Source organism: Netta rufina (assembly GCF_964035555.1).
Source record: "Netta rufina genome assembly, chromosome: 4".
NCBI lineage: Eukaryota > Metazoa > Chordata > Aves > Anseriformes > Anatidae > Netta > Netta rufina.
This window is the reverse complement of record NC_140127.1, coordinates 5188827-5214446: the sequence shown is the minus strand read 5'-3', so window position 1 is coordinate 5214446 and position 25620 is coordinate 5188827. Positions and strand designations below refer to the sequence as shown.

General features: G+C 41.5%; 1 protein-coding gene across 1 annotated transcript; it reads right to left on the bottom strand.

The window, feature by feature from the left end:
• Positions 1 to 1690: 1690 nt before the first annotated feature.
• On the bottom strand, positions 1691 to 16590 carry ETNPPL (ethanolamine-phosphate phospho-lyase; the record flags this gene model as incomplete). The annotated part of the gene is made up of 13 exons (XM_084286258.1): positions 1691 to 3693; positions 4571 to 4638; positions 5507 to 5637; positions 5850 to 5939; positions 6654 to 6808; positions 7699 to 7924; positions 8883 to 8965; positions 10694 to 10810; positions 12398 to 12491; positions 14154 to 14228; positions 14906 to 15065; positions 15218 to 15336; positions 16523 to 16590. The coding sequence occupies 13 exons, from the start codon at positions 16588 to 16590 to the stop codon at positions 3562 to 3564; spliced, it is 1518 nt and encodes a 505-aa protein (XP_084142384.1). The 3' UTR covers positions 1691 to 3561.
• Positions 16591 to 25620: the final 9030 nt, after the last annotated feature.

The following is a 25620-nucleotide window of genomic DNA, read 5'->3' as shown; positions in this document are numbered from 1 at the left end:
GCAGTGTTTAATGGAGCTAGGGCTGAGGCATACTCCCCAGATGTGGACATGCTCCGATTCCCTGGCAGGTCAGGGATGTTATGTTGACATAGCTACTTTTGATCCTGTTTCTTCTCCCCAGAACAGTGCCTTCTAAGGCACAGCTTTCCAACTCTGCAAAGGTTCAATCCTGCTTGCTTTTATGTAGGGGAATTAACAGGTGCCTGGTTCAGACGCTCACAGTGCTCTTTCATCAGAATCTGTGGAAAGCACTGTCCTTTCTTTTCCCTTGTTCTGAACAGCCTTTTTTCTTTAAAAGCCCTAAAAGGGCAATGTAAAAGTGATTGAAATAGTGGTAAACTATGATTATGAGCTGCAATAAAGATAAAAGTAGTTCCAGTGTGTTCCCCACTTGGGAAGGAGTCCTGCCTTTCCCTCACTGCCTCTTCTTCCTGCTGCTTGTCTTGCACAGGCTCAGACCCCCTCCAGGAGTGTTCATTGGCCTCGCAGAAAACTGATGTCAAAAGAAAAAAAGAGGGGAGGTGGATATTTTTTTTTCTGCAAGGTCAGTGAATTGAACTGGCTTACAGGGGTGTCTGATGAACTCCAGGGCTGGGGTGGAGGTTGAACCACTTGGCCAGAACCAGGAACTGCACAGCCAGGACAGGAGAGGAAAAAGGGGAACAAAGAAGTTGGGAAGTACTTTACCTATTCAGTGAACAGAACATATTTGATCAGTTCAACTGACCGGAACAACTGTTCGTGTCTGGCCTTAATTATTTCTGCTTACTCTCTTTCATCCTTTAGCCAGTCTCTTCTAATTAGTAAACCCTTCACAGCAGGGGTTGTGCATAATCTTGTTGGGGGACTCTAAGATACTGCAAAAACATTAACAAAAATACAGTAATAGTGATTTTTGTAAGAGCAGCTCAACTGCTGTTAACTGGTGGATTGGTTCATAAATTCATATAAAATTGTGTAACAGAGAAGTGCTTGCCTCTCTTGTTTAAAGAAAATATAAGATTCATCTGCTCTCAGTAACTTATACCTTGCATGATTAACTACCATTAGCAGAACAGATAGGTAGAGAACTTCCTGCTTTATGAAGCTGAAACTGGATGTAAAACACTATCCAACCGGAGCAATTGTTTCTCCGTGTAATTTTAGCATGTGCAGAAACAAGACACAGGTAGTGGCCCAGGCTCCTTGTGCTTCTTATGAAGCTGCGACCTTTATTTCCCTCCAAATTTAGATTAATTGGATATTTTTCTAGTTCTTCATCATGTTTTTGGAAATTAAATATTAATGACCTGCCATAAGGCTGTTGGGCTGTGTTCTTTTCAGCGTCACCCTCCCAGTTGCTGGGAACAGCATGCTGCTTGTTCTGCATGCTGTGGGTGAGGTACAATGTAAGGAGCCCTCACTTGATACTGGGAATGACCTAAGCTGTGCCTTTAGATACACGCCTTGGTAGGAAAAGTGGGTGGAAAGGGAAAGAATTTTTTTTTTTTTTTTTTTTTAATTGAAGGGAGACAGGTGCAACATGTTCAGGTTCATTCGCTGACAATGAACGAAAGGCATTGGCCTCTTAGTGGCAGGTAAGGAAGGTGCTTTCCCCAGCTTCAAAGGGTAGGTTAATTGTGAGGCCACCATGGAGCTGCTAGTGCCAATGTGTGGCTAAAGGAGGACATCAAAGCATCTGTAGAAAGCACAGTGGCAGCCTTGATTTTGAGCAAAGTGCCATGGAAATGCGCCTTTGGTATGTTAGTACTTGTACTACATTAGTCTGTCAGTGGTTTATCTAGTTGGAAGAAATTCCTCTACCACCTCTCCAAAGGAGGTTGATTTGGGTCTTTGTGCAGGTGGAGAGGCCTGTGCCATGGATCCTGGCAGGACCCAGCCCCATTTGCAGCGCAGCCCTGCAAGCAGTGGAGCTGTGGCAGCTGAGATAACCTCCAGCACAGAGGGTGAGAGCTGTGTACAGCAGAGGACCACAAAGAGCCTCAGGGAAATACAGCCAAGCCAGCTCTGCTTTGGCATGGAGAGAAGCCCAGGCCAAAACTGAAGTGGTTTTCCTCAGCAAATGGGTGTTACTGAAGAATGAAATTGAAATAAACAACAACAACAACAAAAAAACCCTTTGTGGAGGATTTCATAATTACAAATAAGAGATTTATTTTTATGGAATTATTCAAGAATCATGAAATAGAAAATAAGCCAGCATTGGATGTTGGATGAAGTTATATTGGAAATATCAATATTAATATAGAAATCGTGGAAAACATGAAATTAAATAAGGTGCTCAATATCGGTGGCAGTGTCAGCAGCAATTATGAAACAGAAGAACTCAGGGTATGAAAATTGAATAGATTTTTTTTTCCCTGAAGTACATACCACTTGTAAAGCCCTCAGTGTTTTCCATAGCATAGAGTTGTGCATATATTAAAAGAGAAAAGCAGGGCTTGTGCGCTTTCCCTGAAATCTAACACCGACAAGGAGGCACAAGTCAGGCTAGAATATCTCCAGCAAAGACAGGCAGTGGCTGCAAAGCGGCTCCATGTATGTTTTATGCAGAGGTCCTCTCATTTTAGTAATCTATCAAATGTTAGCATAGGCATTTATGTGTCAGGATCCAGTGCAACTGGCGTGCAACTCTTCATCACCTTTGACAAAAAGTAACAGAACCACTACAGAAGGATCAGGCAGTACTTCCCACGGCTTTCAAAACATCTAAAATCCATGGGAATGTAAGCTGGGCTATCCCTGGGAGCCTCATTTCAGTGCATCTGAAATTATCTATACTGTACTTGCATATTTTGTGGACTTAGAGGGTTCAATATATAAACTTTTGAAAAAAAAAAAAAGAAAAACTAAAATCTTACTCTATATAAATAGTTCTCTATAAAAGTTGCTTTATCAATAGAAAATTATGATCCATATTCATTTCTTTGAACACAAAGTAAGAATGGCTTGCATGAACGTTGTGCCTCTACACACACAGAGGTAGACTCTTGGTAGAGCATCACTGACATTAACAAAGTTACACCAATTTATATCAGCTGGGAATATGGTCCATAGGACCTAAGATACACAGGAAGATAACAATGATTTCTCTCAAGTATTGTTTTGTGAATTCAGCCATTAAAACATGGAAAGTAATTAACATCTCAATATCATATATTGAAATTTAAAATATTGTAAAAATAGCATGTTAAGTTCATCATGTTAAACTTTATAGGATTGGTGATTTGCTTGTATGGTGGTGAAGCAATTCATACTCTGTAATATGAGTAGATCCACAGATTTCACAGAGTTTGTTTACCTATGCCAAGCCTGCAATCAGCACCAAGATATTCATGAATCACTTGTCCATTCTGTCACATGTAGCTTTCAGGCCACATGGTATAGTTCTCATATATCTGAAAATGTATTTTAAACTCCTAATAAAGCTAATAGGTATTTAGTCAATTTAGAGAAGGTAGCACTAGGCTTCAGACAAATCCTAGGACTCCAACTATTGCACTCTTCATCTCAAAAGCAAATAGAAAACAAATTCAAACTGAAAAAGAAAACTTTCCGTCTTCAAGTTATTATTCTTTTACTTGGCACCGAGCATTTTTCAGGGTAAAAACCATTTTCTTGTCTGCAGGCAGCTCCATTCATATGGCTGGTGCTTTCATTTGTGGACTCTGCTTGAGAACCCCCTTCATTAGTCTGAAACACAAATGAAATATCAATGAAGACTCATGCTTGTCTTTCAACAGGCGGGCATTGAACTTGGTTCCTACTAAGAAGCTCTGCCCAATTCTCCTCTTTCAGAAGCATAACTTTTCACCTTTGAAATAAATTGAACCGAATGTGTACAAATGTATGAAAGAGTTTGTACCCCAAATCTAGATTTATCTGTTATCCATATAGCCAGTAATCCATACGATCTCTGCCTTTATTGTCTCCCTAGACAGCTGAGCTCTTGCCTCTCTGCCATTTGCAGCATCACTGGAAAATTTGTGAAGGGATGCCTCAGTGAGCTTCCCTATAGCACAGTGGATGACATGTATTTTTAAGGGTGTGAGAAATTATATATGATTTGTCCAAAGCCAGTGCTGCAACCTAAGGAATCCCAAATTTGGATGTCAGCCATTCATACTCAAAGATTCCACTACAGTGGAAACTAAATCCTTGGAATGCCCTAAAAATTGGAAATCTTCCAGGCTGAAGGCTTGCTTAGAAAGCCAAATATCCATTGGTAGCACTCAATACCTAGAACTGGTGAAATTCTTGACTGCTTAAGAGCTCACAGTTGTGTGCAGCCCAAGGTCTGGTTGCTTGTATTTGCATATATATAGGGCAGACAAGGCAATGGGCTTGTCTATGAAATGTTCCTTGTTGTAGGTCTGTGTAGGTCAGCTCTGTTTAGATTTGCCCCAGTAACACTATCCTCTCAGGCTGCTTTCCACAGACTAGTTCTGAGCTCAGTATCAATGCACAGAGCCTCTCATGCCACCAAAAATGAGGGTGTCGTTTGCTTCACCAAACACCTACATGAATAAGATTGAAAAAGAAAAAACACAAGAAAAAAACAAAATCATACTTTTCTTTTACATTGTGCATTTGCAGATATGTTGTTTCCTGTCTTCATTCCAGTTGCCTCTTCAATTTCTAAGAAAAAAAAATAATAAAAAGAACCAGGTGTGAGTAAGCGTACAGTCAGTTTAACTGCTAGCTGAAGGAAACAATACCCAATCAACTATTCCTCTGAGCATTTATCCCATGGGAGAGTAACTGAAAAAGTAAAGAATATGTCCTAAAGCATTTTTCCAAGGAAACATGATTAATGTATCAGGACTGTGGGTGTTTAAATAGCATGAGCTTAGCAGCTTAGCCAGAGCACAGGTATGTAGATCCTATATACCCTATAGATAGACCTTTCAAAGCTGAATCCTGCAGGTTTGTGCTAGGCTAGCTCCAGTTGTTCTAACCTCAGGAGATGGGAGCATTCAGTGTAGAATGACCTTGGAGAGTCCTTATGTTAATTATATGTTATTAATGATAAATATCCTGATGTTATTTTCCCCTGAATTGATCCCCAGGTAGAAGATTAATAGAGTCTGAAAACCTTCAGGCTGAATTTGAGTGAGACAATCATATTCAATGAAGCCAGTTAGAAAAAGAAAAACAACAAACAGAGCACTATGGAAAGTTTCACCAGTGTCTTTCAGGCCACTGGTGAATTAATTTATTTGCTCCTTCACACTTAGCATATGTGACCAGAGATAAATAAGAACACTGAGCCTATGAGAGAAAGAATCGTGAGCAGGACTTTGCCTACGAAGTTTGGCTGAAGTATATTTGAGGTTTTTAAATTTATTTTGAGTAAATGGCATTGAGAACAGCAGCTTGAACAAGGAGAAGGAAACATAATTGCTTTCTTTTCCTTGCATATAATAGCCTGCATTATGGTATTGTGTCTGGTGTTTCCAAAGTATCATTACAACAAAGAGTATTGTGAGCATTAAACCATACATACCTGTGAGAAGTACATCAATTTTCTCCACTACGTGTTTTGCATTTTCCATAGTGAAACACATTGGTGGTTTAAATTTTAGTACATTTCTGTGTGGTCCATCTGCACTAAGGAGGATTTTCTGCTCTTTCAGCCTGTGGAAAGAGGAAACAGTTGTGTTAAACACAGATATACAACTATATTGTGCCCTGTCAGACCCTTCATGCCAAGTTAAACTTTAAAATTTTTCTTTTTTCTAATACTATGTCGTCAGAAGCTACAGAAGTTTTAATTGAAATTAATGAGTAACTGCTAGGGAATATTAGGAGGGTTTGATCACTGCATGTAGTCATTAGAAAACATTTACTTGTAAATAAGGTGAAGAGCTTCAGCTGTGGCTGGTGTTCTCTTTTGTTGGTCCTTCACCAGATCCACTCCAACAAACAATCCAACGCCCCTGGAGCAGAGATAAAACATAGAAAAATGAAATCCAGTGTCAGGAATCCAAGCTTTCTGCTCAAACGTAGACTTTAGCAAGAGAGAAAACAACAAGAAAGGGATGGGACTTTCCGTTTAGCTATCTTTTTGCACTTGCTACTTCAGATGATCAAGTGCGATAACAGCTACTTCTGAATAAATTTAACTGGTTCATTAAGGCTACATGGCCAGGTAACAATATTCTTGCTTTCTTATCCTGCAAACCTCAAAACAAGGTAATGTGGAAGACAGATAATCAAAAATAAGAATTAAAAACAACAACAACAATAAAAACAAAAAACTAAGAGTGGTTATCATGGTTCTAACATGAGATGGGGGATACCTACACTAACATCTCCAAATGAAATGGTCCAGAGATTTGATTGTCTCCATCATCCCAAGAGTGTGCTGGCAACTGGGCTATTGCATAGTGGTGGATCTTTCTCCTACTTGCTCCCAGAGCCCTTCTAAGCTACATTTATTCCCCAGCTAAACAGCTGTATGGAAACATTTCTTGACAAACATGTTATTTACGGTATTAGTTTTGGGTAGACCAGTTTCAGAGAGGTGGAACATAATCATGGCATCCTATTTCTGGGTTCTCCTCACCCCAGACTTTCTTTTTATTTTATTTTTATTTTTTCCCCTCATCATATCTTGTCTCTGAAACACTGAAATGCCATGGGGCACCTACCTGATATCTCCCACTAAGGGATGCTTCTCCTTTTGTTCAGCCAGCAATTCTAGGAGATAATTTCCTACACGTGCAGCATTTCCTTGGAGATCTTCTTTTTCTATTACATCCAGTACTGCCAAACCAATTGCACAAGACACTGGGTTGCCTCCAAACTGATAGTAAAGACAATAGGAAAACAGCACCCATCAGAAACATTCATACATGTCTATCCAGGTAGTTTTTGTTTGTCTTCTCCTACTTGGCATGCAGTGAGGAAGACTTAAAGAGGTGAAGATTTTGTGCTGTGAAGGCTGTGGAGCACAGCTCCCCATGGTTTGGGCAGTGTAGCAAAGTCCAAGGGAGGGAGCTCCCTGTTCCTCAGCTTTGGGTTTCAGTAATTTGAAGATTTCACAACTCAAGTGTTCAAGCTGCTCTCATGGTTTGTAGACTATATATGCAGGCAAAATGCTCCTGTGAAGAGCAGTGGGTGACAGATCTGGTATTTCTTCAACTGTAGGGTGTAACCCCCATTGAAAGAAAAGAGAATGCATGGTAGCTGGGAAGAAGTCTCAGTCACAGGAGCAGAAAAGAGGATTTAAGAAGAAAGCTGCTCCTCTGCGGCATGCATGCCACTCAGATGTTTCCTGGTGAAGGGTCACTGTTTTGTTAGATGATGACTGCACAGCAGGGTTTGCCAGGGCATGAGCCTCATCTGCACAGCACCCATTGCTGAGCCTATCCTAGAAAATGAAGTGTTATATGGTCAGCATTTCAGAGGGGAGTGAGGGAGAGGTAGGACTAAGGAGATATTTATCCATATGGCTATGAGATGAACTGCATGACTTGCCAGAGTCATGCTGGTCCATTTTAAGATATACTACCTGATAGAGAGCATATTTCAAAGTCTCTCCATTTGTTCTTAGGTATTAGCTTTTGACTGACTTGAGCTCCTAGCAATATGATGCAGTGATGGATGCAGATGTTATGTGAATCACCTGAACAACTGGTAACTGCTAAATGTAAACGAACAAACAAAAGGACAAACCTGCATGTACAAACTTACAGTATTGAAATACTCCAGGCCAGAGGCACCAAAACTTTCAGCAATTTCCCTTGTTGTAACCACACAAGACATAGGATGGCCATTGCCAATGGGTTTTCCCATGGTGACAATGTCAGGCACAAAGTCTTCACCTTGCAGTTGGAAAGCCCAGAAATGCTTCCCAACTCTGCCAAAGCCAACCTGGACCTCATCAGCTATGAATACACCACCTGCTGCACGCACATACCTGGAAACAAATAGAATAGCTTGAGTGACTAACTTCGCTGACTGGTCTTGAATCTAGGACAAGGATGTCGGTAGAACAGAAAATCTCCACTGTGAAACCAGTTTAGACAGTAAAAAAAGAAGGAATGTGGCTGCTGAAACACAACTTGGTATGGAACTTCAGTGCTGCTGCTCTAACAACCATGCTCAGAGACTGCGTAAGTGGCTAACCCCCTTGGCATACATCCCAGCAGTCTGCCTAAGAAGAGGTTGGTTCTTCCTCTCGTATGCCAAAGACTGCTGCCAGGACTCTGCTTTCAGGAATAGTCAGACCTGTGAATCCTGAGTGACGCAACTTGAGTTTATCCTTTGTCATAGTACTTGAGCACTACAAGTACTACAAGTACTGCAAGTAGAACTTGAGTCCTTCACTGACCTGGCTCTTACTCAGGCCTTAATGAACCTATAGTTCATTTATCAAATTTCTGACAGATATTCACAGCTACTCCATTCAAGCCAATTGTTTCGCTTATAGTGTGACAAAACAGAGCTGGAGTGCACAACAGAGATTGGAAACTTATTCAAACAGAGCTGTAGCTATTTCAATTGAAAAAAATATTGGTTGACTAAATGTTAACAAAAAATGTCTAGTATTTTGATGTAAAATAGGAGTACTGTAATTTTACTGCAGGGCTACCTCTCTGATGGTTCAACTTCATCTTCCATCATACTTATGGCCTGAAGATTAAAGATAGAAAAGGAAAGACAATTATCCAGCTAAAAATAATTAGTCAGCTGATGTTCCATAAAAAATAGAAGCGAAATCATACTTTTCAAAAAGTAGGAAGAAACCACAGATAACCAAGAGCAAGAGAGGAAGATAGTTGATTTGATTGGATCAGCCTATAGTGAAAAACATTGTTTGTTTGTTTGTTTTTTGGTTAATTTTCAGCTATGCCCTTTCAAAGTGATGTACGTACTCTGCCACTTTCTGGAAATAGCCCACAGGTGGAATTACTTGGCCTCCACAGCTCTGCATGGATTCGGCTATGAAAGCAGCAATCTACAAAAAACAAACTGAGGTAAGAGCTATGTTCATCTGCCTGGCCTTTGCACAAACATCTAACAGTCTAGAAATAAATGTTTAAATGTGTGCCCTAATTTAATCACACAATGGGTTCGACATCTTAGGGTTCTTGAGGAGCTACGGCTAGAGAATTTTTTCATTTTTTTAAATCAGGGGTGCCCAAATTTGCAGTAGCCAGGGCCACCTTTGTAACCTGATGGGAATACAAGGACCTCCATTAACCCCCAGTCCTACAGCCATTAAAGTTGAAGACACTTACTCCTGTCAGCGGACAGACTCCTGGGAACTCTGTAAATTTATTTACAGATTTCCATTTACAGGAGACATACCAGTGTTTGCAATTTTCTCCAAGAAGTGAATAAAACTTGCTTAATGCCAGGACTCTCCAGTAAGAGGTACATGTGGCGATCAGCTTAATTGTTCAATCTTAAGACCAGGTAGAGTTGGGTAGAAGCTGAACTGTAAGATGACCTGAGGCTATGCTTTGGGCACCCCTGCCTGATGAAAATAACTAAAGAAGTGAAATATCAGCATGAGGCACTTGACATAAGAGGAGAAAAATTCTATAGGTGAAATAATTCCAGTTGCTAGGAATGAAAAAGAAAGTTATTTCAAGTCAGGAAGGGCAAGAGCAGCGGATCAGACACACTGGAACATCAAAATTCATTTCTTGTCAACATGTCTATGCAGAGATACAATATTACCCCAAAGTCTCAGCATAAGTCTGCTATTTAAGGGATTGCATCCCCACACCACTTGTGAACCCCTCCCTGAGCATCAAGAAGTCTCTCTGGGCTGGTGCAGTCTTCCTGGAAACAAGGCCGAGCAGTAACGTGTAAAGAACCGTACACTATATTTGAAGAGGCATGCTACGGCCAAAGAGTACGAAGCTTCCCATAGCATGTGAGGCTTAGCCTTTAGCACAACTTGTCCTGCCACAGGTCTATGTCACCAAAACCTAAGAAATATGCAAAAGAAAGGAAACAAGGGAAGAAAAAAAACACAAAACTATCCGTTAGTAGAGGATTAAAAAAGTTGATGAAGAAATTAAAAGAAGAGTGATACAAGTCCATTGGACTAGAAGGGAACATATTGTTCCAATCTCCACTGAATGTGGGGCTTTGAATCAAGCCCTACGTATCTCTAAATGTTTGTGCCATCACACAAAATATTAACACATGTTGTAAATAAACCTATTTAGAAAGGATCTGATTTTATCAAGGTCATGTTGTATATGATTGAAAGGTTCATCTTTTTCAGATGACTTCAAAGTCATCTTTGCTACTGGAATCAGAAATATATTATCAAGATTTTAATCTATCTTTTTCTCTATATTTTCTCTGTTCATAGAGACTTTAAGATATATCCTTGCTAGAAATTGTGTAGTGTTCTCAGCTGACCTGAAAGCTAGTCTGTGCTCTAAGATATTTACAGTCTACTGGTGCAATGCATGAAATAGAGAATTAAACTGTTTTGGTTGTATCTGCTCATTTAGAAATGTATAATTGATCCTTTCATTGATACCTAGAAAAATTATGATAAGGTTGAAAAATGGCACATTTTGAAGACAGAATACATCACAGGAAAATGAAAGGCAAGCAAGGGAAACTAAGTAGAGAAACATATCCTTAGTTTCCTGTTTCATGCCTCCATTTTACTCCTAATAAATGAATCTTCAGTATTTCTAGAGCACAAGAAACACACCTTGCGTCCATTCTTCTGTGTTTCTTCAATAATTTTTTTCACCTCTTCAGCATATGCACTTGCTGGATCTGGGTGGTCTTCCCTATATTTCCCTCTGTAGATATCTGGAGAAGGAGCCTGAAACGACCAATATAAAAAAAAAATAATTTTTAAAGGCAATCTTTCCGTGAAACATTTACCCTTTGTTTCTTTTCATTGCTCTGAGTTCTTGTAACAGGTACAGTTCTGTCTTTCCACATAGATACATAACAGGAGTTAGCACAATCTCAATTTCTGCATGGAGTTGTACCAAAATATGTACAGGAGCCTAAACTCAAAGCCAGCCCTGTGATGTGTTCAACATTACTGGATGCAAATGTTGGAAGAGCCATCTACCTCATCCACCTCTTCAAGTCCATTCCTCCTCTCCCCTAAGACATAATACTGAGTCCTCATCTGTCAAGTTATTTCAGTTTCTTGCAGGAATTTCCCTTCCTGCAACTGGAAAACTGGGTTTTCCAGTCTGGCACTTGATTTCCATCATCCTCATCACAGTAAGAATCTGTGTGACCTTCAACAATGTTGGAAGAAGTTCAGTAAATAAAGGGAGCATTATAAAAAATTCGGAAAGACCTGTGAGCAATTTGGTGTGCTCCTCTGAGCTGAGAATAATTTTTGTCACGGTAAGATATACAAGATCAGGCTGGAAATCAAATGGTAGCCTGTTAAGGTGAATATGAGCTCTATACCCAGAACTGTGTGCAGATGGGCTCTGCCTTTCCAGTTTTTTGAAGTAGACTTAAAAGTCCTGCTTATCTTTAGCCAAAGTAACACAACAGACATTGGCTACCTTCCTCAAACTGTGTATCTCTACAGTGCAATGAATATGAAAACTTGTAGTGTACATGAGAATGAGAAATGAATTCAACATTGCAAATGAGAACTCTTTGAAATCCAAAAGCAAACAATTTTGCTGTATTAAGTCCACTGACAAACACACAGCGTACAGTGTATGTACACTTGTCCTGGTTTCAGTTAGAACAGAGCTAATTTTCTTCCTCGTAGCTGGTAGAATGCTATGTTTTTGCTTAGGATGAGAAGAGTGCTGATAACACCCCGATGTTTTAATTGTTGCAGAGCAGTGCTTATACCAAGCCAAGGACGTCTCAGCTTCTTGCTCTGTCCTGCCAACGGGCAGGCTGGGGGTGCAGGAAGAGCTGGGAGGGGACAGACCCAGGACAGGTAACCCAAACTAGCCAAAGGGGTATTCCATACCATCTGGCATCATGCTAAACAATATATAGGGGTGGCTAGCCGGGAGAGGGGGGCCGGACTGCTCGGGGTTAGGCTGGGCATCGGTCAGCGGGTGGTGAGCAATTGCATTGTGCATCACTTGTTTGTACATATTATTAGTAGTAGTACTATTATCATCATTGTATTATTATTATTATTATTGCTATTATTATTTTCCTGTCTTATTAAACTGTCTTTATGTCAACTCATGGGCTTCACTATCCATTTCTCTCCCCCGTCCCAGAGAGGGAGGGGGGAGGGTGAGTGAACGGCTGCGTGGTGTTTAGCTGCTAGCCGGGTTAAACCACAACAACACTGGAATCAGCAAAGCAGAATGAAAGTATATTTACAGCAGAAGTAGCTAATTGAATATAACACATAACAGGCATAACAATGACAAAAAGAAAAGAAAACAAAAAAAAGCTCGCTTACCACATGCACAAACTCCTTCTTGCTGTCCTTTCCCAGCTGATTAAATTTATAGGGACTGATGTCAATCAGAGACGTAAGATGGCCATGGTAAGCACTGCATGAGAGTTAAATATTGAAGTCACCAAATTTATAGAAGAGCTAAATTTACCATTTTGCTTATAAATAAACCAGAATAAGAGGCTGTATTTGTAACACAGTAGCACTGTTTGTGATGGGATCTTAGTTTAATTCTCTCAATCTTTCTCTCAAAGGCAATACGAAATTGCTGTTGGCTTTAATTCACTAGCAAGACTGGAACCAGGGGTGAGCTTTTGTTCTTGCATAAACCCAGATGGCAGTGTGAGGACAGGCAGGTGATGTCCCTTGGATGGCACCAGCTCTGAAGCGGCTGCCCTGGCCAGTTATGAACAGCAGTGCAGGGTGGGTCCAGTTGACTCATGGCCACCTTGCAGGCCCCACTCTGGCCAGCCCAAACTTTGTAAGCTCGGCCCTATCACCACTGCAAAGACTCTCAAGGGTCTGCATTGCAACAGAGGTTGTGGCCCTTATACAGCAGCAGCACACCCCTACCTGCCCTGAAGGCCTGACTGTTTGGCCAAAGCCAGTCACGGGATAGAGGTGAAGAGTGAATATAAAAGCTTTGTAAGTATGCTGAAGATGGTTACTATTGAGGCCAAAACACTTTCATTCAGCCATAAACTTGAAGCAGAGGGAACTGCAGCCCAAAACAAAGATAAGTCACAACAAGACAGCAGCGGACATGTTGGGTAAAGAGGATAACAAAACCCCACAGAGCCTTGGAAACTGGAGGCCTGTGGTGTTCGGGCCGGCAAGACTTTGCAGTCAAGCAGAGTGACTGAGCCAGCTCCATCATCAGCTTCTCCTGACTGAAACTACTGTCAGGGGCTCCAAATTGTGTCCCTGTTAGTCAAGGAGGGCTAACAGGGATCTGGCTACAGCTGAGTCAAACAAGCTCTGTGCCTTTCAGTCACAGATGTGCTCTGGTTGGATTTTCTTATTGTGACCTGAGGAAAAGATCCAGCCCAACAGCAGTGTAACCAATGCTACAGTTGTGTCCAGGCTAGGGAGACCCAGAGACTTGGTCAAGAACATTCCTCAGGACTGACAGCCCTTTCAGTTCCTCCTGATTTTGGAGCTGCTCAGGTTTGTGTGTATGCTCCTGCGCTCAACAGAGAAGAGCTGAGCATTGGTACAGCAGGGAATCAACACCACTGCAGAGCTCCAAGGTCATCCTTCTTGAACACTGAATGCTTATTTATTTAGAACCAGGGAATCATAGCACCAAAGACTCATTTAGGTTGGAAAAGACCTTCGAGATCCTCAAGTCCAAAATGAAGCATTTCCAGCAGAGTATCACAAACAGAAAGCCCTTTTCCAGAACAGCCCAGTGGCTAGACCACGCAGTGGTGTTTCAAACTATCGTTCACGTCTCTGGCATGAATTGCTTTGTCATTCTGTGTGGGAAACAAACTGAAATTTATGTTTCAAAAACTGTAACAGGTGACTGACCTTCTGGGTTGACTGACAATCTGTTTTTCACAAATCTTCAGAACTTGTGTTTATCCAAATGTGAAAAAGGGAAACTTATTTCCTGACCTCTTCTACTATGAAAGCAACAAAGCCTTTCTTTCAGCAGGCAGTACAGTACAAACAGCAGGGGGTTGCTGCACAGCCGCTTCTGAAGTAATTGCAGGAGTTGCTGGCTGCATTTACACAAGCTGCTCTATGTACTTACTTTTCAAGGGTGATCACATCTTGGTGTCCGTGGTATTGCCGGGCCAGTCGTAAAGCCAGATCATTTGCTTCAGACCTGCACCACATCAGATACATCCACAAAACAGTGAGGAAGGGCTTCCAATTAAAATCTATGCTAACAGAAGAGGAGGCAGGGGACACAGCAGGTTCTTTTTCTATACAGATTACAATGCTAAGGTTGTGACTGTAAATGCCACATAAGAGGGCGAGGAAAAAAACAGCCCTTTGTACAAACAGCAAACAAAGAGATGCTTTATTTCCCTCCCCCAGTTTGTTTGTGAACATTTACCTCCTGTAGGCACAAACAAGACCACATCGCAGAGCAGTGAGCAACTGAAAGCACAACATGGCCACAAAACCCCCTGAAACTGTCAGAGCATGCTGGCCCTGTCTCCCCCCTCCACGATAGCTCCGTCCTCCCCAGCCATCAGGCAGCAGAGGACACAAGTCTGCTCCTGCTACAGAGACCTAAACTTCCAGCCTGGCCCTCAGCAGCTCCTCTGCTCCCATTGCCTGATGTTCTGCAGAGCAGTCTCATGCCTTGGCTCTCTTGCACCGAGCCATCATATCAAATATGATAGCTGCAGAGACAAAGTATCCTGCAATCAATCAGTACTGGAAGTATTTCTGTTGCTAATTACTAAGTCCTGCTTTAACAAATTCTTACTTCTGAGTGTCCATCTTGAACAGGGAGAAAATAGCCTTTATGAACAAATAACTAAGCAGACATACCCAGAGTTAACAAAATAGCACACAGAGAGTTTCTCTGGCAGGGTAGCCGTAAGACGCTGAGCGTACTGAACGAGGTTGTCATGCAGGAACCGGGAGTTTGTATTGAGCAGTTCCATCTGTTTGGTTGCAGCCTTTGTCACATATGGATGGCTGTGGCCAACTGAAGAAGAAAATAATTAGTATTACTTGCAAACAGCCCGCTATTGAACCACAGAAGCCCTGTGACCCTGTCATCATCACTTGAAAGACGTGCATTACAATTCCTATTAGAAATGAGGCAGCAGAAGCAGTCTTACAAGATAAACTGCTTACCATGTGCAACGTTGTTGATACAGTCTAAGTATTTTTCTCCAGTCTCATCAAACATATATTGGCCCTGAGCACGCACTATCTTCAGAGGGTCCTTGGCAAAGAAAACTTTGCAGGAAGGCCTAAAAAAATGTATAAAATAACACCGTTTTAGTTTTCTGAGTCATTCCCCCTCCTTTGAGCTCTTTTGGCTCAAAAGGGGTGGTGAAATGAGGCTGATGAATGCCCCCTGGCACAGCAGGACAGCAGCAGTCCCGGGTAAGGGCACCCGCAATCCTTGACCCTGTCTGGAAGGGGCTCCATGCATGGGGACTGCAAGTCCTTCGAGGTCCTTACATGTCCCACTGCATCTGTGGGCTGTAGCTCTGGTTGTTTACATCTCTCACGGCCATGTATAGCCAGTTAGCTCTCTGGGAATAAAGCTGGGTGGTTAAGAGCTGTTTTATGCTATAGCCAAAAAGTCGTTACGCAAGGGCTGACTGTACTGCACAGAGGTCATGTTCAAGAACAAAATGCTAATGCCTCGGAGGCTTTATTTTCAGAGCTGCTGAACAGGCACCTAAAATCTCAGTGTTTCTTCCTGACTGCTTTGAATCACATCTTTAAAAGCAGCTTTTTATAAGCACCCAATTCATGCTGGCTTCCAGCAAAACTCAGGTTCCACGTGACATTATCCAAAGCCCTCTTTAAACTCTCTCTCCCCCCCCCTTTTTTTTTTCTCTCTTGGAGAATATGCCAGCTATGTTATTATGTTGAATGATATTGCTGAGCAGAGGGAAAGCATTCTAAACTTTCAGAAAGGGTTATGTGGTCTCAGATAAACACGGCTGTTTCCAGGTAACTCAGTGCTATGAAATGCACTGAGTTACCCTCAGTTGGGTGCACTGCAATCACCAACTTGTAAAGCCCAGAGGCAACTCCTGGAAAGGGAAATCATCTACTCTCTTTCCTTCTCAAAGCTTATAGTCCTGCTGCACGTATCTTTTTCTGATGCCTCTGGCTACTCCTCTGCTCCACTTTAAAGAAGTACACCTCATCATCATCACTTGGGGCTGTTTCCTGACTACACTTTGCTCTTCCGCTAGGTCAGCCCTTTCTGCAGGTCTTTTTCTCTTTGCCCTACACAGCCCAGTGCAACGCGGGCAAGATTCCCGTAGCATCAAGCTGTCCCCTATAGAGAAGCCGGTGTGACACGAGCTTCGTGAACGCGTCTGGGCTCTGGCTGAACCTGTAGCGTGTGGCTCAGCTCCTGCAGGACGAGGTCCCACCACCCTCACCGTGCTCCCCACCCGCCCCTGCCGCCCCTACCCGATGTGTTTCCTCCGCAGGGCGAGGGTCTCTGCCTTGCTGTAGCGCTCCTCCATCCTGCCCGGCATGGCACAGAACAGCGCGGCTCAGCTGGGATCCTGCCTCTTATCCAGCGCTGGTGCAAACTCCTCCTCCTCCCTCCTTCTCTCCTCCCTCCATGCCTCCTCCCCTCGCTTGCTGTCCCTCGTTCCAGCTCCCAAATCACAGACGCCGTGGTGAGGGACCCCAGGGACTTGGTTCAAGTAAGGTTAGGGCTGTAGCAGCGTCTTCACAGCTCGGCTCCCTGTCTCCCAAGGATCTGTTCGTGTGTACCTCTATACAGCATCCACATATCTATTCCCAGAAAGCAGGGCGAATTAGTGAGAGCTACATTTTTTGCTATGTTTGGCTGTCCGTGGGTATAACAGGGCTGTAGCCCCGATGCTGTGACGCACTGGCACGGCCTATTTCAGCGCGGGCAGGAGCTACCTGCAATTAGTCCCACGACCTCCTGTGAACTGTAGTGCTGTGCTTAAATCACAGATGTAATAGGTTCAGGGAGGCATTTCTTCATGGATACCCTTGGTGACCCTTTAATGGGATGTCAAACACCCCAGGAAAAGCAGGCATTGATGTTAAGAGGCATCGCCTTTGCAAACAGCAAGGCAAGCTGCCAGCCCCGCACCTTGGCTTCTCCTCCTGTCTGTTGTGGGTTCACCCCCTCCTCCCTGAGCCACATGGGCAAAACCTGTACCCACGTCCCGCTGTAGCCCGGCTGCAGCTCATCTGTGCCACCTGCAGCACTGAGCCTGCGTGATTTCTCAGGGCACATGTGCAAATCCACACAAGTTCACGAGCTGAGGATACTTGTCTTTTCTAGTACCCAGTTAGTCATTCCCATGTTTTTCAGGTGAAGAAGCACTCCTCCTTACTTTTGTGCCAAATAAGCCACCTTTCTTTCAGCTTCTCTAGTTGAGCGCCGGCATTACTTTTCCTACAGGCATTTTTTCTGAGCCCCGTCTTTTCAGACCATGTCAGTTTTGAAGCTCCACACCTTTCACATCCCTGCTTTGTCAGAATCCTGGCATCACCAGCCGGCAGCACAAAGGTGCAGCAGAGACCAACTGAGGGAGCTTCTCACGAAGAGAATAGGGACTTAGCATTGATGGTGCCCAAATCGAGCCTGGACTAGAGCCTGTCAGGAGTGCTGTAACGCTTTTCTCTTTTGCCTACACCTCTGGAAGCTGGGAAATGATGATTAGCACAGGGTAGTTGCAGTTCAAGTTGCATACATTATATGCTGTACCTAACTGCAATCCCTTTGTACAGATAATGCACAGAAGAGCTAGAGCCCAGGCATCATTTCACTGTTTTCCCTGTTTCCCTGTTGACTGTTGACAGCATGCAGTCTGTGAGTCAGAAGGCATTTAAGGACAGACGAGCCTCCTGCTCCCGGTGTGTGTCCCTGCCCTCTGTTGGTGCTGCGAACAGCCTTGTCCCTCTTCCAGAGCTGCAGGAAATGCTAACACTAAAAAACTTCTGCTGTTTACACCATCCTGTCCAGTCCTGCTCTCTCAGAAACCCTGGATCACAGTGAGATATAAGCTACTGTGCTTCTGCTCCTTTATAAAGATGCATCAGCAGCCAGTTCTGCTTATACCAGGACTTTTTGTTCCAGATTTAGCAAACAAAGCTTGTTCATAATACTGAACTTCACTGGGAAAGTTCAGAGTGGTACGTGAAATAGCTTGTTAGGAGGCAGGCTGCGCCTCTGTTCCTTGAGTCATGGGATGGGACTTAAATCAGGAAAAATATCCTTCCCTCTTGACTCATGGGTTTTGAACATTCTTTTAATATTATCAGCAGGAACGTGCCTGCCAAATCCCATGTGTAGAGCAGAGGAGGAGGTCTTTTCCCCCTGAGACAGGACTTTCTGGCACCTTGTCACTTTTTTTTTTTTTTTTTTTTTTCCTCTTCCATAGAATTACTGCTCTCTGAAAATCTTAGTTCTTTTTTTTTTTTTTTTTTTTTTTTTTTTTTCCTGTCTCCCTACATGGTGGATGAAAACAAGCAAATGTTACTACAGTCAGTTACAAGGAAGTAAGTAAGTGCCTTCCACCCACCTGCTGTTGGAGGAGTTAGCGTACCTCTGACAATCAACATGCTGCTGTTGCGTCCTGAGAAACAAACCCATTACAGCTGTTCACCTCACCAAGCTTCACAGCAGCATAGCTTTTCAGAGCCTTGTCCACAATTGCTGACTCCTGAATAATTTTTGTAGTGAATTGTTTCAGTGCTGATTGTGCCAGTAGTGCTTGCAGTTCCAGAATTTTTAAGGCAAATTTATTCACACAAGCTAATAGACTGACCAATGTCACCTACCTGGACTTCCATAAGGCCTCTGACATGAGCCCACACAACAGCCTTATTTCTAAATCAGAGACATATTGATTTGAAGGGTGGACCATTTGGTGCAGTCAATACACCAGAAGGAAGGGATGCCATCCAAAGGAACCAGGGCAGGCTTGAGAAGTGGGCGATCCCAGACATGAGCACAGTCTGGGAGAAGAACCCATTGAGAGCAGCCCTGCAGAGGACTTGGGGGATCTAGTGAACAAAAAGCTCGACGTGAACCAGCAGTGCATGCTTGCAGCCCAGAAGGCCAACTGTGTCCTGGGCTGCACCAACAGAGGGGTGGGCAGCAGGTGGAGGGAGGTGATTGTCCTCCTCTGCTCTGCCCTTGTGAGGCCCCACCTGGAATGCTGCGTCCAGGGCTGGGGAGAGCTGGGGATGTTCAACATGGAGAAGGCTCCGGGGAGGGGCTTTCAACTAAAAGAGGAGGCATTTAGATTACAGGTTATGAGGAAATTCTTGACTATGAGGGTGGTGAGGCACTGGAACAGGTAGCCCAGAGAAGCTGTGGATGCCTCATCCCTGGAAGCGTTCAAGGGCAGGCTGGATGGGGCTTTGGGCAATGTGATCTAGTGGGTGGCATCTGCCCATGGCAGGGGAGGTGGAATGAGATGGTCTTTGAGGTCCCTTCCAACCCAAACCATTCTATGATATGATATGATAACAGTGAGAGGTTTTTTGTTGTTGTTGTTTGTTTGTTGTGTTTTGTTTTCCCCATATCTATGTATTTTATCTTTACCAGATAAGATTACTTCACAACAATTACTATGCCACAAAGAGGGGAGTTCCTACAAGTGCACAAAAAGATGCTGGGTACTTGTCATTCCAGCCAGACAAAAGGTAATGCTAGAAAGAACTTATGACTGCTTTGTTTAGGTGTGGGTACATGGAAAAATCAGTCAAGGTGTAATCTGTACATACAAAAATAATAGGAATATTTATTGGTTATTGAACATTATATCTTGACGTATATATATGTCAAAACCTGATTCTTAGTTGATGTGACAGGAGCTGTGACCACCTCTGACCGCAGACACAAATTAAAGCACGTTGAGTACAACTGCACTGGCAGAACATGATCTCTCGGAGCAGGTTTTGTACAGTATTTTCCTAAAAATACAGTCCATGTTTTTATTTGTATGCTTAGATAAATGCATCTATGTGTACACACATAAACAGAGAATCCAAGTTCTGAGTTTCGAGCAAACGTTTAGAAGCACTGCATTTTTCTCCTGCAGCCAGGAAAAGGGAGAGAGAGAACATCCTGTGAGTGCTCAGACTGGGAACCAGCAGAACTCAACAAAAAAGGAGATGATTTAGCAACCCTGGGAAGACAGACTGACTGTTTGTGGGAAAATGAATGTTCTGACATTCCCTTGTTTTATTTTTCACATGTGTTTGGGTGTGGCTGTTACTACTTGCTGGAACACGAATGTTTTGTCATCTCCTTGTTTTGTTGTGTTCTTTTATTCTGCTAACAATTATTTTTGGGTGGTTATTAGAATCGAACCACTAGGTGAAGTTGCATGGGGTGAGGATATAAAAGCCTGCTTTTGTTGCATTCTCCTGATCTCCACAGAGTCCTTGTTGAATGGGTAAAGATTAGCAGGTTTAGTAGGTCCACAAAGCAGGGATGGATGTAAGCGATGGCCTTTAAGTATTTAATTAAGAGATCCATTAAATAAATGAGAGGTATTTCATTTAAATAATAATAAATCAATGTTTATTATTTAAATATTAGTTTATTTGAATATTTATTAATTTATTTAAATATTATTATATTAAATATAATATTTGTTTAAATTAATAAATGAGCTGGTATTTCATTTGCAGCCCTATAAATGCCTCAGGATGTCACAAAATTATGAAGAAGGTACCTGGATAGGACTGACCTCCAGAGGAAAGTCAACGTCCCATTAGTGCAGTAGGGTGAGAGGTCTATAGTAGACTGCTTAACTAAAATGTCACTTCAGAGGGACCCTGATATTGAAAGATAACTATGAGGCAGTAAAATCACAGAATGGGAAAAGCGCTGAGTGCTAGCAGCAGCCAGAGCCCACTGTTTGTTACTACACTAGTAATGAAGCTGTGTGCTTAGGAGGAAATAATAATTTAAAAAAAGCTGAAAATGTCCCAAATGGTTGACCCCATGCTAACAAAGTGATGCTAGGCAAAAGTGGCATTGCTGAAGGCAGGACAATTTTGGGTTCAGTTCTGAAAGAACAAGCCCCTGACAGAGGACACCCACCCAACACATCTGCCCAGCAGGGGCAGGCCCAGGGCTGAGGGGCAGCCTCCAGATCCAGGAGGAGGTGCCCAGGAACCCCAAAAAGCTGCATCCCCTTCATCAAAGGAGAATGGCCTATGTCTTACAGACACTGCCAGTTCCTTCCCTCATTGGAGGATTCATGAGTTTAATGGTCCCTAAGACGACGTGTAGTCTCAGGAAAGGCAGCGAGCATAGCTCCAGTTTAGCATGCTTTAGCCAGCTGCAGCTAAAGGGGAAAAACAGTGACAGACAAAACAAAACAAAACCACGTAAAACATGCTTTTTGCTTGTTTCTTGACAGTGCAGCTGCAGCAGTATTGAGAACCACTCTTTGTCCTCTACAAAAGGAGAAGAAACAAGAAAGGTAGCAGAAAGAAGAGGCCAAGAGTCACCGCAGGAGAAGCCAGGGCTGCACGATGGTCACAGCCAGCGCCTGCAGCCCTAGGGAGCAGCGCCTGCTATTGGCTTTGCAGGGCACTTCTTCGGTGACGCTGGGCAAGTTAAGCTGTGTGCTATAAATTCCTTCTCTGGGAAATGGAGCAAAACTATTTTTAGTACTTCTAGGAGTCTAAAACAGAGCTAGACACGATTAACATACACTCATGGAGATTACCGAGAGTTAAGAGTAGAGGTCAAAACCCCATGGTGCTCATGCTCTCTTCTTTTAGCCTAGAGTGAATACATTTTTGAGGTGAAGGATGGGGGAAAAATGGGGAGTGTTTTGTTTGTCTGAAATATTTTGGGACTTAGAAAACACAAACATTTAAACAATGCTTTGAAGAGATTACAGCCACTGCCCAAAGTTTTGTTCTTCCAAAAAAGTCCTTTGTTCAAGGAGACTCCTGCAAAAATGTGTCTTCTGAGAACAGGGCACTTTTGAAAATATACTATTTTTTAATAATTCTTATGCTTCGTCTTTTTTTGAACAAAGCAGATTTACAGTAAAAAGCAGACCTCTAGTTTGTACCATTGCTCATGACACTGTCCTTTTGTGGGACAAGAAACAGTCCAGGTTTATTTTTTAACATCACTCTTATAGAAAGGGTGATTTTCAGCTTTATTTCTTTGGATCCTAGGGTGCCTGCAGACTTGCGTAAGCAATAGTTTCAATTTCAGATATGTAGATCCCTGCAGCTTTTCCAGAGTGAGGAGGTGCTCTAAGGTTTGCAACAAAGCTTCTACTTTTCCTTATTTAACTTGTGGATGTCTGTAATCTTTTCTGCCTCTTCAAAAAAGGTGACCAAACGGACTTGACTTTGAAGAGAAAAGGTGTATTAAGAATAGGAAGAGCAAGTTTGTTTGTTTGTTTTGTTTTTAATTGTGCACTGTAGGAAAATGCAGCAGATTGCAAAGGACCCGATTTTTGTGGCACTGTGAATGCTGACTGACATGACCCACACTAGATTTTAAACTGCAAATGAGCACCACACAGCACAAGCTTTTTCCAATCCAGACAGACCAGAGCAATTTCTTTGCACCAACACTAAGAACTTTATAACTATGCAAATCAGCACCAACAGTTGGATTGATATTTTAATAATTACACACTTTTTACATTATGAAAATAAATCATAAATAGTGTAAAAATAATTCTGAAGATCAACTTCTCACAAGCAAGAAACAAACAAACAAACAAAAAAAAACCATGAAGTACAAAACCGAAAGAAAACAAAACAGTATTCAACTGAAAAACAAGGAGAAATTTTAATAAAAACAAAAAAAAAAGCATGCTGTTTGATCAGGTTCAATTAAGTCAGGACCAGAGGCCACAAAAAAGTGGTAATTAATAACAAATTAAAATGGGTGATTAAAACCTCACAATTCTTTACACTATTCATGAAAAGAGGTCTCGTGACATATTTACAGTGCTAAAACACTCAGAATATTTCTAGGATTGATAATATGATACTGACCCATGTGTTTTTTTCCCCCAAAGCAGTGTAATCCTTGCCAAATTAATTTTCTTTGTACTTTTATCTCCTCTACTGCAATTATGAGACCACTTGCAATACAAAAATAACTGCACATATAGATGAACTTAAAAAAGTAAAAAATACAAATAAAAATATATAATATTTTCCAAAGGAAAAAGTCAGATACATACATCTTAGTAACATTTTTAAAGTTGTGTGATATTTTCCCAAACATGTACAATAATATAAGAATATCCACATGTATGTTAACAATATGTAAAACATTCTTCCACCAACCCAACTCTTCATAATACTTCAGAGAAGTGTGCAAGTACCAATGGTATCTGGGAAATTCATACAATTTCTTTTTTAAATAGAAACAAGTAAAACACTAACGGTCCCAGGTTAAGTTAAGGCCCCCTGTTTTCCAAAGAAACTTAAATTTCCAAGCAGCATTGATAATTGGATGCATTTTAAAAATATAATGAAACAAAAACAACCCTCCAACTTCTCCCCTCCCCCCCTTTTTTTTCTTTTTCTTTTATTTTCTCCTTCTTTGTTTTTAAATACAAACTCCACTTGTTTTGTGGAGTATCTTTTAAAAAATCTATCAGAAATGATGGTGGCAGGCACTTGTTTCTAACATCATTTAATGAATCCAACCACCATGTAAAATACTGCAATAACAGAGGGTGCAAGAAAATTTTCATTTGTACATTGCAGCAACATTCAGATCCACAAAAGCAAGTTGCAGAAAGGAGAAAAAACAAAAAACAAAACAAACAACAACAACTAACAAAACAACAACAAAACCCAAAAACCACAGGTGTTAGTCTTCATTCTGGTCACTGAAATTTAATATTATTCTGCAATGGCTAAAAATCAGACTCTTTTTTGACCGCTGTTGTTGCTGATATTGGTATTGTGTGTGACTTCAGTGTGAAAATTTAGGTCTCTCTTTAGGTAAAATACAGAGAATTAAAAATTAAATTTAAGGTGGTCAAGTAGCAGCGATCAGGAAATTTAAAAGGAAAGGCCAACTTCTGCATGTTTTCTAACATTTTTATCACATTAGAGAGACTGGGAGCATCGCTGCAGCTTTAACTCACTGTAGTGAGTGTTTTTGCCTGATTTAGGCAGCCAGTGATGTTTAGAAACACTGCTGCTGAAGCCAATAATATTCCCCTTGTTACTAAACAATACCCAGGTCCTTCTCACACGGACCCAAGGACTGCTCGCCTCATTTGGGGTTGTGTCGTCTCTTCCAATGGCATAACTGAGTAACTAATACCCACATGCATCCATCCACAACTGTAATGCTTAATGGATCCAATGCTAACTACATGAATAATCCCTTTTTAAACTGTATGCTTTACGCACGCGCAGGTATACTGATTGGGTTATTTTGAAATTTGTTCATAATACTTAAACGGTAGACAAAAAGAATATATAAACAGCTGGATGAAGAGCATCATTCTGCCTTAGTACACTACCAGAACATGACAACAAAATCAGCAATAAATAAAAATATAAATCATAAAATACATTGTATAATTGTTCCATGAATTAACATTTCATGCTTTACCTCAGGGGAAAAAAAAAAAGGTGTCCAAAACATCCTGAAAAAGAAAGATTCCCCACACTAACCTATGAATATGAAGACAAGGACCACGTATGTCAGACATATTCCATACAGTGCTTAAAAGACTTACTGCTTCTGTAGCAGGACTTCTGCACAATGTGGCTATAACACACTCAAGTAACAGATGCTTACAAAACTTTTTATGAAACAAATACTGAAAACTCTCAAAGAAAAAAGAATTAATCATACCTGAAAAGGTCAGGGATATAGAAACGGTGTAGACGAACACCAGTACACATTTCTATAACTGAAAAGACTGGTAGGGGAACTACTGTTCCTGTCACAAACTAAGCAAAGAAAATCATTATCTGTTTGGAGGAATGCTACTAAAAGATATAAGAACACACAGGTGGTTCAAACTGTAGCTTTGCCATCAAAAGAAAAAATGATATACTAGCACCAAAAGCAGTTGCTTTTTAAACAAAATAAACATGATGCAAGTCTTCATAGGGTGCTTTCTCTTGAGGAAATATTAAACACAACATATTTTTTTTTTCTTGTACTGAATATACAACTTTTCTAGATACCATTAGGCTTCATTTCAAGTAAATCTTTAAATGCAAATATTTTATGCAAATATTAGTGTTAAATCTATGTAGTTTTACCTTTCAAATTAAATTATCTGCTGTTCACCATGGCCTTTTAAATGGAATGAGTCTTCCATGAAAGTGAACAATGAAAGGTTTAGGAAAAGTTAAATTAGATTATTATGAAAAAAAATAAAAAAGAAAAAAACTCCAAAACAAAAAAAAAACAAACAACAAAAAAACAGTATTCCTACCTGGCAGGAGTTAAAGAAAGAAATTATTTTGCAGGACAGAAAAGAAAGTGAAAAAAGGTGCTAAAGTGTTTCTTCAGTGGGGTCTCACTGTAAGAGATTTCA